The 16,348-nt window shown below is 40.3% G+C and overlaps 1 protein-coding gene across 1 annotated transcript in view; it reads right to left on the reverse strand.

Moving 5' to 3' along the window:
* Positions 1-16,348, reverse strand: part of ACOT12 (acyl-CoA thioesterase 12) — a 66,899-nt gene that overhangs the window by 43,905 nt on the left and 6,646 nt on the right. The window contains exons 2-3 of the mRNA XM_023215072.3: positions 14,070-14,139; positions 195-255 (exon numbers count right to left, since the gene is read on the reverse strand). Coding sequence (XP_023070840.1) covers positions 195-255; positions 14,070-14,139 — 131 coding nt within the window. The remainder of the gene's footprint in view (positions 1-194; positions 256-14,069; positions 14,140-16,348) is intronic.

The following is a 16,348-nucleotide window of genomic DNA, read 5'->3' on the forward strand; positions in this document are numbered from 1 at the left end:
ATTTTAGCTAGGAAACACTGGAAACATCCGCTGCCTATTATTTACCTGTGACCTGACTACACATTCCAGAGCCTTGTGAAATAGAGAATCTCATTAATTCCAAATATTAGTCTAGGCCTCCTGCTGTATGTACCCTTTGTAAACAATGAAGAAATGAGCACCAACAGGCAGCCCTTTGAAAAGGTGCCTCTTACCTCCATGCTTGTGCTGAATGCTCTAGTAACTTTTGCTCTGATGGTTATAACTTGTCCAACTCTAGGGAAAAACAAACAAACAAACAAACAAAAAACTCAGTAGTTCTAGCACATTTTATTTCAGATCAGACTTAAAGATTACTTAAATGCATACCATAAAGCAGTTCCACCTTATCATGCTGATAATGTTCATGCATGGGAAATTCAGGTTAATGATAATGGAAAAAGACAGCACTTAAAAACAAAGGCCGATTACTGTAAACCACACTTATGATGTTAGCGGACCACCAATATTTAAACAGAAAAGAACCTCTGCAGAGATAGTGTGCGACATGACTCCAAATCTACAGCACATACTGACTATACAGCAGCTGTTTTCCCAAGAGAAGTTAAGACAAATACACCAGCAAACCCATACAGCTGATATTTATTTTTAAAAGTTAGTTAATGCATAAATGGACAAGTATACAAAAATGCAAGCAAGCAAACTGATCAGCTTCAGTTGGTTTGTATGGGCCCTCAATGATGCTAGGTGGTCTACTCACTTCGATCATGTAACCTGCCGTTGTTCCAAAACTTTTGTGTTCAGGCCCTTCAGTCAGCTCTACTCCCTTCCCCTTAGCAGAAGGTAAGAGGTTATCCAATAGAAGCCCCCTGGATTTTTCTGCCTTACCTTCAAAGTTAAACTGCATTTGCACCTTTCTCTTTGCTCTTCTTTTCAGGGAAAGAGGGAATCTCTTGAGACCTAATCTCATTCTTTACCTGTGCCATTGGTCCCATCCTCCCGTGGCCCTATCCCCTCACTTGTTGGCTCTGCTTCATCAACTCTGTCCTCTTTTCTGCCTTCAATCTTTGCCTCTTCCCCAATTCTCCATCAGTCTATGACAATCCTCAAGGCTTCTTCTTTCTAAAATCTTCCTCTCAAACCTATTATATCTCAAGATGTTTTTCTTTTCTGCATATTCAAACTTCCTAAAAACATCGTTTATTTTTCTAACTTATACATTTCACTAATGCTTACTGAGTTAACTGGCATTTTACTGAGTAGTCCTGGCATTAAGCCAGGTCAAAGGACACAGTGATTAATAAGACAAAACTGCTGACTTCAAGGAGACCAATCTTTCTTTGGGATGCTGGGATGTAAACAGATAAAGTCCAAAAGATTACCAAGGAATTATCGACAATTCATTAACAATAAAGATCCCTGTCATCAATTAAATGAAGTTTAATGTTTCTCAGTGTGGCCATACTAATAACAATGACTACTCTTTATTGAATGTTGTGTGCAAATCAGGCACCGTGGGATTTGCTGGCAAGATGGCCGAATAGGAGCAGTTCCAGTCTGCAGCTATCAGCGAGATCGATGCAGAAGGGGGTGATTTCTGCATTTCCAACTGAGGTACCTGGTTCATCTCACTGAGATTGGTTGGACAGTGGGTGCAGCCCATGGAGGGTGAGCCGAAGCAGGGTGGGGCATCACCTTACCAGGGAAGTGCAAGGGGTCGGGGGATTTCCCTCCCCTAGCCAAGGGAAGCCGTGAAGGACTGTGCTGTGAAGAACGGTGCACTCCAGCCCAGATACTGAGCTTTTCACATGGTCTTTGCAACCCGCAGACCAGGAGATTCCTTCCGGTGTCTACACCATCAGGGCCCTGGGTTTCAAGCACAAAATTGGGTGGCCATCTGGGGAGACGCCGAGCTAGCTGCAGGAGTGTTTTTTTCATACCCCAGTGGTACCTGGAACACCAGCAAGACAAAACCATTCATTCCCCTGGAAAGGGGGCTGAAGCCAGGGAGCTGAGTGGTCTGGCTTGGCAGGTCCCATGCTCATGGAGCCCAGCAAGCCAAGATCCACTGGCTTGAAATTCTCGCTGCCAGCACAGCAGTCTGAGGTCAAACTGGGACACTCGAGCTTGGTGAGGGGAGGGGCGTCCACTATTGCTGAGGCTTGAGTAGGCAGTTTTACTCTTACAGTGTAAACAAAGCCACCAGGAAGTTCGAAGTGAGCAGAGCCCACCACAGCTCAGCAAGGCTGCTCCGGCCAGACTGCCTCTCTAGATTCCTCCTCTCTGGGCAGGGCATCTCTGAAAAAAAGGCAGCATCCCCAGTCAGGGACTTAAAGATAAAACTCCCATCTCCCTGGGACAGAGCACCTGGGGGAAGGGGCAGTTGTGGGCTCAGCTTCAGCAGACTTAAACGTCCCTGCCTGATGGCTCTGAAGAGAGCAGTAGATCTCCCAGCACAGCGGTTGAGCTCTGATAAGGGACACAATGCCTCCTCAAGTGTGTCCCAGAACCCCGCGTATCCTGACTGGGAGACACCTCCCAGTAGGGGCCGACAGACACCTCATACAGGAGAGCTCTGACTGGCATCTGGCAGGTGCCCCATGGGACAAAGCTTCCAGAGGAAGAAACAGGAAGGAATCTTTGCTGTTCTGCAGCCTCTGCTGGGAATACCCAGGCAAACAGGGTCTTGAGTGGACCTCCAGCAAACTCCAGCAGACCTGCAGCAGAGGGTCCTGACTGTCAGAAGGAAAACTAACAAACAGAAAGGAATAGCATCAACATCAACAAAAAGGACGTCCACTCAGATACCTCATCTGAAGGTCACCATCATCAAAGACCAAAGGTAGATAAACCCATGAAGATGGGGAGAAAACAGTGTAAAAAGGCTGAAAATTCCAAACACCAAAATGTCTCTTCTCCACAAAAGGATTACAACTTCTTGCCAGGAAGGGAAAAAAACTGGATGGAGAATGAGTTCGATGAACTGACAGAAAAAGGCTTCAGAAGGTGGGTAATAACAAACTCCTCCGAGCTAAAGGAGCGTGTTCTAACCCAAGGCAAGGAAGTTAAGAATCTTTAAAAAAGGTTAGAGGAATTGCTAACTAGAATAACCAGTTTAGAGAAGAACACAAATGACCTGATGGAGCTGAAAAACACAGCATGAGAACTTCGTGAAGCATATACAAGTATCAATAGCTAAATCAATCAAGCAGAAGAAAGGATATCAGAGATTGAAGATCAACTTAATGAAATAAAGCAAGAAGACAAGATAAGAGAAAAAAGAATGAAAATAAACAAAGCCTCCAAGAAATATGGGACTATGTGAAAAGACCAAATCTACGTTGGATTGGTGTACCTGAAAGTGACAGGGAGAATGGAACCAGGTTGCAAAACATTCTTCAGGATATTATCCAAGAGAACTTCCCCAGTCTAGCAAGACAGCCCAACATTCCAATTCAGGAAATACAGAGAATACCACAAAGGTACTCCTTGAGAAGAGCAACCCTAAGACACATAATCGTCAGATTCACCAAGGTTGAAATGAAGGACAAAATGTTAAGGATAGCCGGAGAGAAAGGTCAGGTTACCCACAAAGGGAAGCCCATCAGAATAACAGTGGATCTCTCTGCAGAAACCCTATAAGCCAGAAGAGAGTGGGGGCCAATATTCAACATTCTTAAAGAATTTTCAACCCAGCATTTCATATCCAGACAAACTAAGCTTCATAAGTGAAGGAGAAATAAAATCCTTTACAGACAAGCAAATGCTGAGAGACTTTGTCACCACCAGGCTCCTGAAGGAAGCACTAAACATGGAAAGGAACAACCGGTACCAGCCACTCCAAAAACATATCAAATTATAAAGACCATCAACATTATGAAGAAACTGCATCAACTAACAGGCAAAAGAATCAGCTAGCATCATAATGACAGCATCAAATTCACACTTAACAATATTAACCTTAAATGTAAACGGGCTAAATGCTTCCCTTAAAAGATACAAACTGGCAAATTGGATAAAGAGTCAAGACCCAGCAGTGTGCTGTATTCAGGAGACCCATCTCACGTGCAAAGACAGACATAGGCTCAAAATAAAGGGCTGGAGGAATATTTACCAAGCAAATGGAAAGCAAAAAAAAAAAAAAAAGAAAGAAAACAGGGGTTACATCCTAGTCTCTGATAAAACAGACTTTAAACAAACAAAGATCGAAAGAGACAAAGAAGGACATTACATATTGGTAAAGGAATCAATTCAACAAGAAGAGTAACTATCCTAAATATATATGAACCCAATACAGGAGCACCCAGATTCATAGAGAAAGTTCTTAGAGACTTACAAAGAGACTTAGACTCCCACACAATAATAGTGGGAGACTTTAACATCCCACTGTCAATATTAGACAGATCAATGAGATAGAAAATTAACAAGGATATTCAGAACTTGAACTCGGCTCTGGACCAAGCAGACTTAATAGACACATACAAAACTCTCTACCCCAAATGAACAGAATATACATTCTTCTCAGCACAACATAGCACTTATTCTAAAATCGACCACATAATTGGAGGTAAAACACTCCTCAGCAAATGCAAAAGAATGGAAATCATAACAAACAGTCTCTCAGTGTATAGTGCAATCAAATTAGAACTCAGGATTAAGAAACTCACTCAAAATCGCTCAACTACATGGAAACTGAACAACCTGGTCCTGAATGACTACTGGGTACATAACAAAATGACGGCAGAAATAAATAAGTTCTTTGAAACCAATGAGAACAAAGACACAACATACCAGAATCTCTGAGACACATTTAAAGCAGTGTGTAGAGAGAAATTTATAGCACTAAATGCCCAGAAGAGAAAGCAGGAAAGATCTAAAATCCACACCCTAACATCACAATGAAAAGAACGAGAGAAGCAAGAGCAAAAAAATTCCAAAGTGAGAAGACAAGAAATAACTAAGATCAGAGCAGAACTGAAGGAGATAGAGACACGAAAAACCCTTCAAAAAAATCAATGAATCCAGAGGCTGTTTTTCTGAAAACATCAACAAAATAGATAGATCGCTAGCCAGACTAATAAAGAAGAAAAGAGAGAAGAATCAAATAGACACAATAAAAAAATGATAAAGGGGATATCACCACTGCTCCCACAGAAATACAAACTACTATCAGAGAATACTACAAATACCTCTACATAAATAAACTAAAAAATCTAGAAGAAATGGATAAATTCCTGGACACACAAACCCTCCCAAGACTAAACCAGGAAGAAGTCGAATCTCTGAATAGACTAATGACAAGTGCTGAAATTGAGGCAGTAATTAATAGCTCCCAACCAAAAAAAGTTCAGGCCCAGATGGATTCACAGCCAAATTCTACCAGAGGTACAAAGAGGAGCTGGTACCATTCCTTCTTAAACTATTCCAAACAACAGAAAAAGAGGGACTCCTCTCTAACTCATTTTATGAGGCCAGCATCATCCTGATACCAAAACCTGGCAGAGACACAACAAAAAAAGAAAATTTCAGGCCAATATCTCTGATGAACATCGATGTGAAAATCCTCAATAAAATACTGGCAAACAGAATCCAGCAGCACATCAAAAAGCTTATCCACCATGATCAAGTCGACTTCATCCCTGGGATGCAAGGCTGGTTCAACATACACATATCAATAAACGAAATCCATCACATAAACAGAACCAATGACAAAAACCACATAAGTATCTCAATAGGTGCAGAAAAGGCCTTCAACAAAATTCAACAACCCATTCATGCTAAAAACTCTCAATAAACTAGATATTGATGGAACATATTTCAAAATAATAAGAGCTATTTATGAGAAACCCACAGCCAATATCACACTGAATGGGGAAAAGCTGGAAGCATTCCCTTTGAAAACTGGCATAAGACAAGGATGCCCTCTCTCACCACTCCTCTTCAACACAGTATTAGACGTTCTGGCCAGGGCAATTAGGCACGAGAAAGAAATAAAGGGCATTCAAATAGGAAAAGAGGAAGTCAAATTGTCTCTGTTTGCAAATTACATGATTGTATATTTAGAAAATCCCATCACCTCAGCCCAAAATCTTCTTAAACTGATAAGCAACTTCAGCAAAGTCTCAAGATACAAAATCAATCTGCAAAAATCACAAGCATTCCTATACACCAATAACAGACAAACAGAGAGCCAAATCATGAATGAACTTCCATTCACAATTGCTACAAAGAGAACAAAATACCTAGGAATACAACTTACAAGGGATGTGAAGGACCTCTTCAAGGAGAACTACAAACCACTGCTCAAGGAAATAAGAGAGGACACAAACAAATGGGAAAATATTCCATGCTCATGGATAGGAAGAATCAATATTGTGAAAATGGCCACACTGCCCAAAGTAATTTATAGATTCAGTGCTATCCCCATCAAGCTACCATTGACTTTCTTCACAGAATTGGATAAACTACTTTAAATTTTATGTGGAACCAAAACAGAGCCTGAATAGCCAAGACAATCTTAAGCAAAAAGAACAAAGCTGGAGGCATCATGCTATCTGACTTCAAACTATACTATCAGTAACCAAAACAGTATGGTACTGGTACCAAAACAGATATATAGACCAATGGAACAGAACAGAGGCTTCAGAAATAACACCATACATCTCCAACCATCTAATATTTGACTAACCTGACAAAAACAAGCAATGGAGAAAGGATTTCCTATTTAATAAATGGTGTTAGGAAAACTGGCTAGCCATATGCGGAAAACTGAAACTGGACCCCTTCCTTACACCTTATACAAAAATTAACTCAACATGGATTAAAGACTTAAACATAAGACCTAAAACCATAAAAATCCTAAAAACAAAACAAAACAAAACAAAACAAAACAAAACAAAAAAAAAACCTAGGCAATACCATTCAGGACATAGGCATGGGCAAAGACTTCATGACTAAAACGCCAAAAGCAATGGCAACAAAAGCCAAAATAGACAAATGGGCTCAATTAAACTAAAGCGCTTCTGCCAGTAAAATAAACTATCATCAGACTGAACAGGCAACCTACAGAATGGGAGAAAATTTCTGCAATCTATCCATCTGACAAAGGGCTAATATCCAGAGTCTACAAAGAACTTAAATTTACAAGAAAAAACAACCCCATCAAAAAGTGGGCAAAGGATATGAACAGACACTTTTCAAAAGAAGATATTTATGCAGCCAACAAACTTAAGAAAAAAAGCTCACCATCACTGGTCATTAGAGAAATGCATTAAAAACTCAGGAAACAACAGATGCTGGAGAGTATGTGGGGAAATAAGAACGCTTTTACATTGTTGGTGGGAGTGTAAATTAGTTCAACCATTGTGGAAGAGAGCATGGCGATTCCTCAAGGATCTAGAACTAGAAATACCATTTGACCCAGCGATCCCATTACTGGATATGTACCCAAAGGATTATAAATCATTCTACTATAAAGACACATGCACACGTATGTTTATTGCAGCACTGTTCACAATAGCAAAGACTTGGAAGCAACCCAAATGTCCATCAGTGATAGACTGGATAAAGAAAATGTGGCACACATACACCATGGAATACTAGGCAGCCATAAAAAGGATGAGTTTGTGCCCTTTGCAGGGAAATGGATGAAGCTGGAAACCATCATTCTCAGCAAATTAACACAAGAACAGAAAACCAAACACTGCACGTTCTCACTCGTAAGTAGGAGTTGAACAAAGAGAACACATGGACAAAGGGAGGGGAACATCACACACTGGGGCCTGTCAAGGGGTGGGGGGCTAGGGGAGGTATAGCATTAGGAGAAATACCTAATGTAGATGACGAGTTGATGGGCGCAGCAAACCACCATGGCACATGTATACCTATGTAAAAAACCTGCACGTTCTGCACATGTACCCCAGAATTTAAAGTATAATAATAATAATAAAAATCAAGCACCATGCTAAATGCTTTGTATCATAATCTAACAACATGCCATTCACTAAGCAGTAATCCCATGAGGTGGGCATTATCATTCCCATTTCATTTCCATCAGGAAATGGCCTTAGAAAGTGACATAGCAACTGGCAGGATCAGAGTTCAAACCCTGGTCTTATCTGGTTCCACAGCCTTGGAAACATTACCCTATTCAGGCTTCTGGTAAATAATTGCAATTCACACTATTTTAATCCTAGTAGAGAGGCTTGTTCAGATACAATATCTCACTCTGTCATCCAGGCTGGAGTGCAGTGGTTTAATTATGGTTCACTGGAGCCTTAAATTCCTGGGCTCAAACGATCTTCCTGCATTGGACTCCCAAAGTGCTGGGATACAGCATGAGCCACTGCATCTGGTCTAGATATATTAAAGACAGTCTATAAGATGAACCAGTTGGGTTTACCTAGAAGAGTGACCGCATCTGGTTAACGCCCTTGAGCATATATTGTTACTCCACATACCTGTCATAATCTGTAGCATTTTTTGGCAGAAAAACTGGAGGTAAAGAAAGAGTTTAATAATACATACATATGCATATTTATATAAGCAATTAATTTCTATATTAGAAATCTGAACAAATTTAAATTTCTGGCACAGTTTTATTAACCCTCAATTTTACAAGTTTTCACTGATAAAACCTACATAACAACTGCTATGGAGAGGAATTTGGCAATGTCTAGTAAAATGACATATTCATTTACCCTTTGACTCAGCAATCCAATTTCTAGAAATCTATCCCACAAAGGCCAGGCATGGTGGCTCATGCCTGTAATCCCAGCACTTTGGGAGGGTGAGGCAGGTGGATCACCTGAGGTTAGGAGTTCGAGACCAGCCTGGCCAACACGGCAAAGCCCCGTCTCTACTAAAAATTCAAAAATTAGCTGGGTGTGGTGGCACGTGCCCGTAGTCTCAGCTACTAGGGAGGCTGAGGCAGGAGAATCCCTTGAACCTGGGAGGCAGAGGCTACAGTGAGCCAAGATCACGCCATTACACTCCAGCCTGGGTGACAGAGCGAGACTCTGTCTTAAAAAAGAAAGAAATCTATCCCACAAATATACTGGCAAAAATACAAACATACATCTGCACAAGACTGCAAATTGAAATATTATTTGTAATAGCAAAAGACTGGAAATAATCAAAATGTTCATCAGTGGAGGACCAGTTGAATAATGTAGTGTGCTTCTACAATGGAGTACTATGTAGATATTAAAAGGAATGATGAATATCTACTTATAGTTATGCCTAGTTTAATGACAGGGATGTGTTCGGAGAAATGCTTCATTAGGTGGTTCTGTTGTTGTGGAAACATCATTGAGTGCACCCACACTAACCTAGATGGTATAGCCTCCTACACACCTAGGCTATATGGTCTAGCCTATTGCTCCCAGGCTACAAACCTGTAGAGGATGTTACTGTGCTGAATACTGTCAGCAACCGTAAACAATGGTAAGTATTCGTGTATCCAAACATAGCTAAATGTAGAAAAGATGCAGTAAAAATGCAGTATTAAAATCTTTTTTTTTTTTTTTTTTTTGAGATGGAGTTTTGTTCTCGTTGCCCAGGCTGGAGTGCAGTAGTGCAATCTTGGCTCACTGCGACCTCCGTCTCCTGGGTTCAAGTGATTCTCCTGCCTCAACCTCCCGAGTAGCTGGGATTACAAGCGCGTGCCATTACGCCCAGCTAATTTTTTGTATTTTTTGTAGAGATGGGGTTTCATCATGCTGGCCACTCTGGTCTCAAACTCCTGACCTCAGATGATCCACCCACCTCAGCCTTCCAAAGTGCAAGGATTACCGGCGTGAGCTCCCACACAAGACCAGTATTAAAATCTTATGGGACCGCTGTCACTGACCAAAATGCTGCTATGCAGCATATGACTACATATTGATATGGAGTGATTTTCTAGATAGAAATACTATATACTTTTACAGCGTATACTTTATACACTATATATACTTTTTTCCACCTCATTTTTATTTTAAGTGAAAAAAATGAGGTGGAGAAAAATATATATAGTGTGTTGAAATTTATCTTTAAAGTAACACGGATACATACAAATATTTCTTTACATTAAAAAAGAAAGATAAGCCACAAAATAAATAAAATGGTTACATAGAGACAGAAGGAGGGGCCTAGATAGAAGGTAGGGAGAAGCCAGATTCCCCAGGGTGAAATGGGTCTATTTTCCAGATCGGACTCTGGTACCTGTAGATATTTTAAACTATAAAACAAAATTAAATGGAAATAAAAGTCATTCCTACAAAATAAAAAAGCAAATTACACAAATGAACTTAAGAATGTATGAAGTCAGCAGCTTAACCACATGGAAAAGGATTATTTCAAGTGACTTCAAAATACAGTGACTTGACTGTACCAGATGAGATATAGTTTGAGAAAGAAACTTCATAAATATCTTAAACTGCTTTCTCTATTCATTTGTTAGTGATAATATTGGTACTGCTATTCTGAATCTAATTAATGTGTATATACATATTAATTTGAATCAAATAAGTTTATGTCTTTAAATATCAAGACATTCAGCATAAAAAAAATTAAAAACCAGAAATACAGACATAAAATCAAAGAAATTAAGTAAAACCATATAACCCTAAATTATTACAGATTATTAATATAAATGCTTTAAAAATACATAATTTCTAATTCTGTCCACTGAAAAGGCTGAGAACTAATGCCCATTTTGATGTGAGGAGCACCTTTCCTGCCCAGGTTGTGGTCTCTGCTTCTCATTTCTACTGCAAGGAATCAGGACTCCTTGGAAAAGTAATGGATTCTAAGTTTGTGGGGGGGAAATGTAAAAGATGAGACTGAAACATTTTATAGCAGAAGGCCAAGGAGTTATGGCTGTTGTTCAAGGGACTTAGGGATGAAACTGGAGAAGCTCCCACTGCGCAAAGACGCGGCAGTGTGAGCTTCTGTAAGAATAATAACATTGCACAGGCCCAGTGGTTCACGCCTGTCATCCCAACACTTTGCGAGGCCGAGGCAGGCAGATCACCTGAGGTCAGGAGTTTGACACCAGCCTGGCCAACATGGTGAAACCCCATCTTTACTAAAAATACAAAAAGATTAGCTGGGCCTGGTGGTGGGCACCTGTAATCCCAGCTACTTCGGGAGGCTGAGGCAGAAGAATTGCTTGAACCTAGGAGGCAGAGGTTGCCGTGAGCCGAGATTGCGCCATTGAACTCCAGTCTGGGTGACAAGAGTGAAACTCTGTCTCAAAAAAAAAAAAAAAAAAAAAATAATAACATTGATGAATTGTAACACATCAAGTACATGAAAATCTGTACGTTCCTAATGAATAAAGGGAAGGAGTCAAGCCTTTCCTGGACAAACTTTTCCTCAGGATACTCAGGTCATTAGTGAGAGTTTCCCTCTAGAGAAGTATTTTAGAAAATAAATGAAGAAGAAATGGTAGAATTAGCATATTACCATGTTACCAATATCTAATGACAGAATGGTTGTAGCCTATGATTATTAGATGTTATATGGCCTTAACATGAGAAATTTTTACCAAAATATCAAACCTTCATCAGCTGGGCGTGGTGGCAGGTGCCTGTAATCCCAGCACTGTGGATCACTTGAGGTCAGGAGTTTGAGCCTGGCCAACATGACAAAACCCTGTCTCTACTAAAAATACAAACATTATCAGGGCATGGTAGCAGGGGCCTGTAGTCCCAGCTACTTGGGAGGCTGAGGCAGGAGAATCGCTTGAACCCGGGTTGCAGTGAGTCAAGATCGCGCCATTGTACTCCAGCCTGGGTGACAGAGCAAGACTCCATCTCAAAGAAAAAAAAAAATCAAACTTTCATCATGTCAATTTTTAGATGTAACTGTCAGATTACAAGAAATACAAAGGACAAGAGAACACATTAATCAAGGTTACAGTGAGCAAATACAGAATGTGTAAATTCTATAAAACAAATGACCAGGTTTCTTTAAAAAATAAATTGCAAGATAAAAGAAGGAAGGGAAAATTTTATGTTAAAAGACACTTAAGAGACCTATTACCTATACTGAATCCTGGTTTAATAAATCCCATAAGACCTTCTAGTGAGACAGGATGTGGAAGCAGAACAGTGATATCGGTGATCCCGACCCTGTGTAGGCCTAAGCTAATGTATGTGTTTGTGTCACAGTTTTTAATAACAAATTAAAAAAATAGAAAATAGCTTATAGAATAAGGTAAGGACATAAAGAAAAATATTTTTGTACAGTTCTATAAAAGGCTGGTGTTTTAAGGTCAGTATTATTACAAAAGAATCAATAATTTTTTTAAGTTTATAAAGTAAAAACATTACAGTAATCTAAAGTTAATTTATAATTAAAGAAAGAAAATTTTTAAAATAAATTTGGTGTAGCCTAAGTGCGTGGTGTTTATAAATCTATGGTAGTGTACAGTAATGTCTGGGGCCTTCACATTTGCTCAGCGCTCACTCACTGACTCACGCAGAGCAACTTTCAGCCTTCTACGTGTCCTATGCAGGTGGACCTTTTTTTTTTTTTTTTTGAGACGGAGTCTCGCTCTTGTCACACAGGCTGGAGTGTAATGGTGTAATCTGGGCTCACTGCAACCTCTGCCTTCTGGGTTCAAATTATTCTCCTGCCTCAGCCTCCTGAGTAGCTGGGATTAAAGGCGCCCGCCACCACACCTGGCTAATTTTTGTACTTTTAGTAGAGATGGGGTTTCACATTGGCCAGGCTGGTTTTAAACTCCTGACCTCAGGTGATCCATCCACCTTGGCCTCCCAAAGTGCTGGAATTTCAGGCGTGAGCCACCGCGCCTGGCCAGATGTACCATTTTTTAATCTTTTATACTGTATTTTACTGTATCTTTTTAATGTTTAGCCATGTTTAGACACACAAATAGTCACCACGGTATTACAATTGCCTACAATTTTCAGTACAGTAACAGGCCTCACAGATTTGTAGCCTAGGAACAATAGGCTACACCACATACCCTACGTGTGTAAGAGGCTGTACTGTTGAGGTTGTGTAAGTACACTCTATGATGTTCATACAAGGATGAAGTCATTAGGGATGCATTTCTCAGAACATATTCCATCATTAAGTGATGCATAACTGTAGATAGATGATGCTTGGGATTTTCTTCAAAACAATCCAGGCATATGGGGGAGTATAGAGAGGTATTGATAAAGCAAGAGTGTCTGTGAGTTGATAATTGCTACAGCTGGGGGTGAGGGGTCCCCGGGATACATTCTCGTTTTATAGGTTGGTGCAAAAGTAACCGCAGTTTTCGCAATTACCAACCTAAATACGTACATTTGAAATGTTTGTGTATCTTGAAATTTTCTACAATAAGAGATGGTTAAGAACTTTCACACGTAAAATGTTTTTCATAATTTACTCTCTCTACTTAGATGAATTAGTGTTTACCTAACAACCTAATGATGAAATTCACCGTCATAAAGATACTTATTATCATTAGTTATTCTTCTAGTACAGGACGGGGACATTAATAATTAGCTTATAGTGGCCAGGCATGGTGGCTCACGCCTGTAATCCCGGCACTTTGGGAAGCCAGTGGGTGGACCACTTGAGCCCAGGAGTTTGAGATCAGCCTGGACAAGATGATGAAACCCTGTCTCTACAAAAAAAAAAAAAAAAAAAAATTAGCCAGGTGGGCATGGTGGTGGCACTTGCCTGTAGTCCCAGCTACTTGGGAGGCTAAGACAGGAGGATCACTTAAGCCCAGGAGGAAGAGGTTGCAGTGAGCCGAGATCACACTACTGCACTCCAGTCTGGGCAGCAGAGTAAGACAATTAAAAAAAGGAGCTTACAGAAAGTCTGTTTGGCTGTTATGTCTTATGCCACAATGCATCTAAGGCTGAGAACTATTTCTCCACAAAATTAAGACTGTGAAGTTACACTTAGGAGTGTTTCTTATAAATAGGCTCTGTGATTTTTTTTTACTTAAATTGGGTCACATGTTACTTATTTTATTAAGAAACAAGATCACTACCTCTGAATGAATAAGCTTAGGTGCCACCAATACACGTCCCAGATGAACCAACAAACCTAGAAGAAAGGAGTGATGGAGCAATGTCACTTACCTAGCTGTCTCCTCAAACTGTATGTCATCCACTGAGGCTGTAACACAGGAAACTCCAGCATGTTTCTCAGCTTCAAAAAATACATAAAAACGTGCTGCTTTAGTGGTGATATTAGAATATTTCAATATAAGGGAAAGGAATGAAATGTAAGTGCATTGATCTTAGTCACCCATCCCTCATTCATTATAGCACCACTGTGCCCACAATTTGTGGATCAACTGGCTCCTACAAGCTTCTCTGCTCTGTTATGTTTCTACTGTATGGTAATTACTGCACTTCATCCTAAATTTTAACTTACATGATCTTGTATTTGAAATTTAATACCAATATCCCACAAATCTAGCTATTGAAATAGCAATGTTAGTAAGTTGGTGCTGGCTTTAAATATTTTAGCAGGTACTATCCTTGTTTTAAAATCAAGGCATCACAAGTTAAATGATTTTTTTTTTTTTTTTTTTGACGGAGTCTCCCTCTGTCTCCCAGGCTGGAGCGCAGCAGCGCTATCTCGGCTCACTGCAAGCTCCGCCTCCCGGGTTCACGCCATTCTCCTGCCTCAGCTTCCCGAGTAGCCGGGACTACAGGCACCTGCCACCACGCCCGGCTAATTTTTTTGTATTTTCAGTAGAGACGTGGTTTCACTGTGTTAGCCAGGATGGTCTCGATCTCCTGACCTCGTGATCTGCCCGCCTCCGCCTCCCAAAGTGCTGGGATTACAGGCGTGAGCCACCGCGCCCGGCTGTGTGAATGATTTAACCACTGTAAGCACTGAGTGGTATGGGAAACCCCAAGTCATCCCAAATCAAAGAGGATCTTCTCTGGGTATCAGAGAAAGAGAGATGGGCACACAGTAGATATTTGGTCAATATTTATTTTATTATTACCAAATTTATGCCAAATTCAGTATACATTAATGACCTTGAAGGAGGAGTATTGAGTAGGGTGGGAGAGTTCAGGAAGAAGCTTGGTTATTTCCATGTTCTATGTCTGCACGTAATTTGCTCAGATTTTTTTTTTTTTTTTTGATTGCTGGATTTGCTTTACATAAAAAAATACCAGAATTTATACTCTGTGGGAAAGATTTTGACATGTGCTTCTGCCAGATTTGATTTTGAGAAACAGTCAATTGAAAGCCAAACAGATTATATTGGCTTTATAAGAACTTTTGACCTCATTTTAGTTTTGGAGACTTCAGTCCTGGTGCCACATGATCAAGAGAAAAGAGTAAATTGTACTGAATTTGTCTTCCTTTGTGTACTGGATCATTATAACTACCTATGTATTAATTGATAGTCCTAGGTAAGAAGACATGAGAGATACTCCACTGGGCACATATTTAACACATTCCTTTCTAGGATCTAATTCTGCAGAAAATTGGACATTCAAATGTTACTAGTTGGAAGGAACCGTCCTTCCAACTAGTTCAGGGAAAGGAAGGGAATATGGAAGAATTGGACTGTAGGAAGGCTCGAGGTGGACTCAATTGAATTCATTGCACCAAACATTTGTTAAGTTCTTGCTGATTTCCAGACACTGAGTTGAATGAGTTATTATTATTTTTTTTCCAGACAGAGTCTCACTCTGTCACCCAGGCTGGAGTGCAATGGTGCGATCTTGGCTCACTGCAACCTCCGCTTCCCGGGTTCAAGTGATTCTTCTGCCTCAGCCTCCCGAGTAGCTGGGACTACAGGCGTGCACCACCATGCCCAGCTAATTTTTTGTATTTTTAGTAGAGACAGAGTTTCACCATATTAGCCAGGATGGTCTCAATCTCCTGACCTTGTGATCTGCCCACCTCAGCCTCCCAAAGTGCTGGGATTACAGGCGTGAGCCAGTGCATGAGCTCTATCTTTTAAGCAGTCCACTCTGTGGCACTTAGAGATCCAGCCATAGTCAGTACCCTTTTAGAGCTTAAGTTTTCCAGGGAACTACTGAAACCTTGCAAATACATGCTTAAATCATTGATTAAAGAATACTTAATAAACATTCATTCCAGTTGCTTGACATGAGGGAACGGGATGTTGAGGTTATTAATTCTTAGTAATAAAGTGTTATAATATAGACCAACATGAGTATCTTGAGTATTTTTTTCTTTTTTTTTTTTTTTAAGAGACGAGGTCTCTATCACCCAGGCTGGAGTGTAGTGGCATGATCATAGCTCACTCCAGCCTCGAACTCCTGGGCTCAAGTGATCTTGCCTCAGCCTCCTGAGTAGCTAGGACTATAGGCACGTGCCACCACAGCTAGCTAACTTTTAAAAAATTGTTTAAAATATTTTTTGT

The sequence above is a fragment of the Piliocolobus tephrosceles genome, chromosome 4 (genome assembly GCF_002776525.5).
Source record: "Piliocolobus tephrosceles isolate RC106 chromosome 4, ASM277652v3, whole genome shotgun sequence".
In the NCBI taxonomy this organism is placed as follows: domain Eukaryota; kingdom Metazoa; phylum Chordata; class Mammalia; order Primates; family Cercopithecidae; genus Piliocolobus; species Piliocolobus tephrosceles.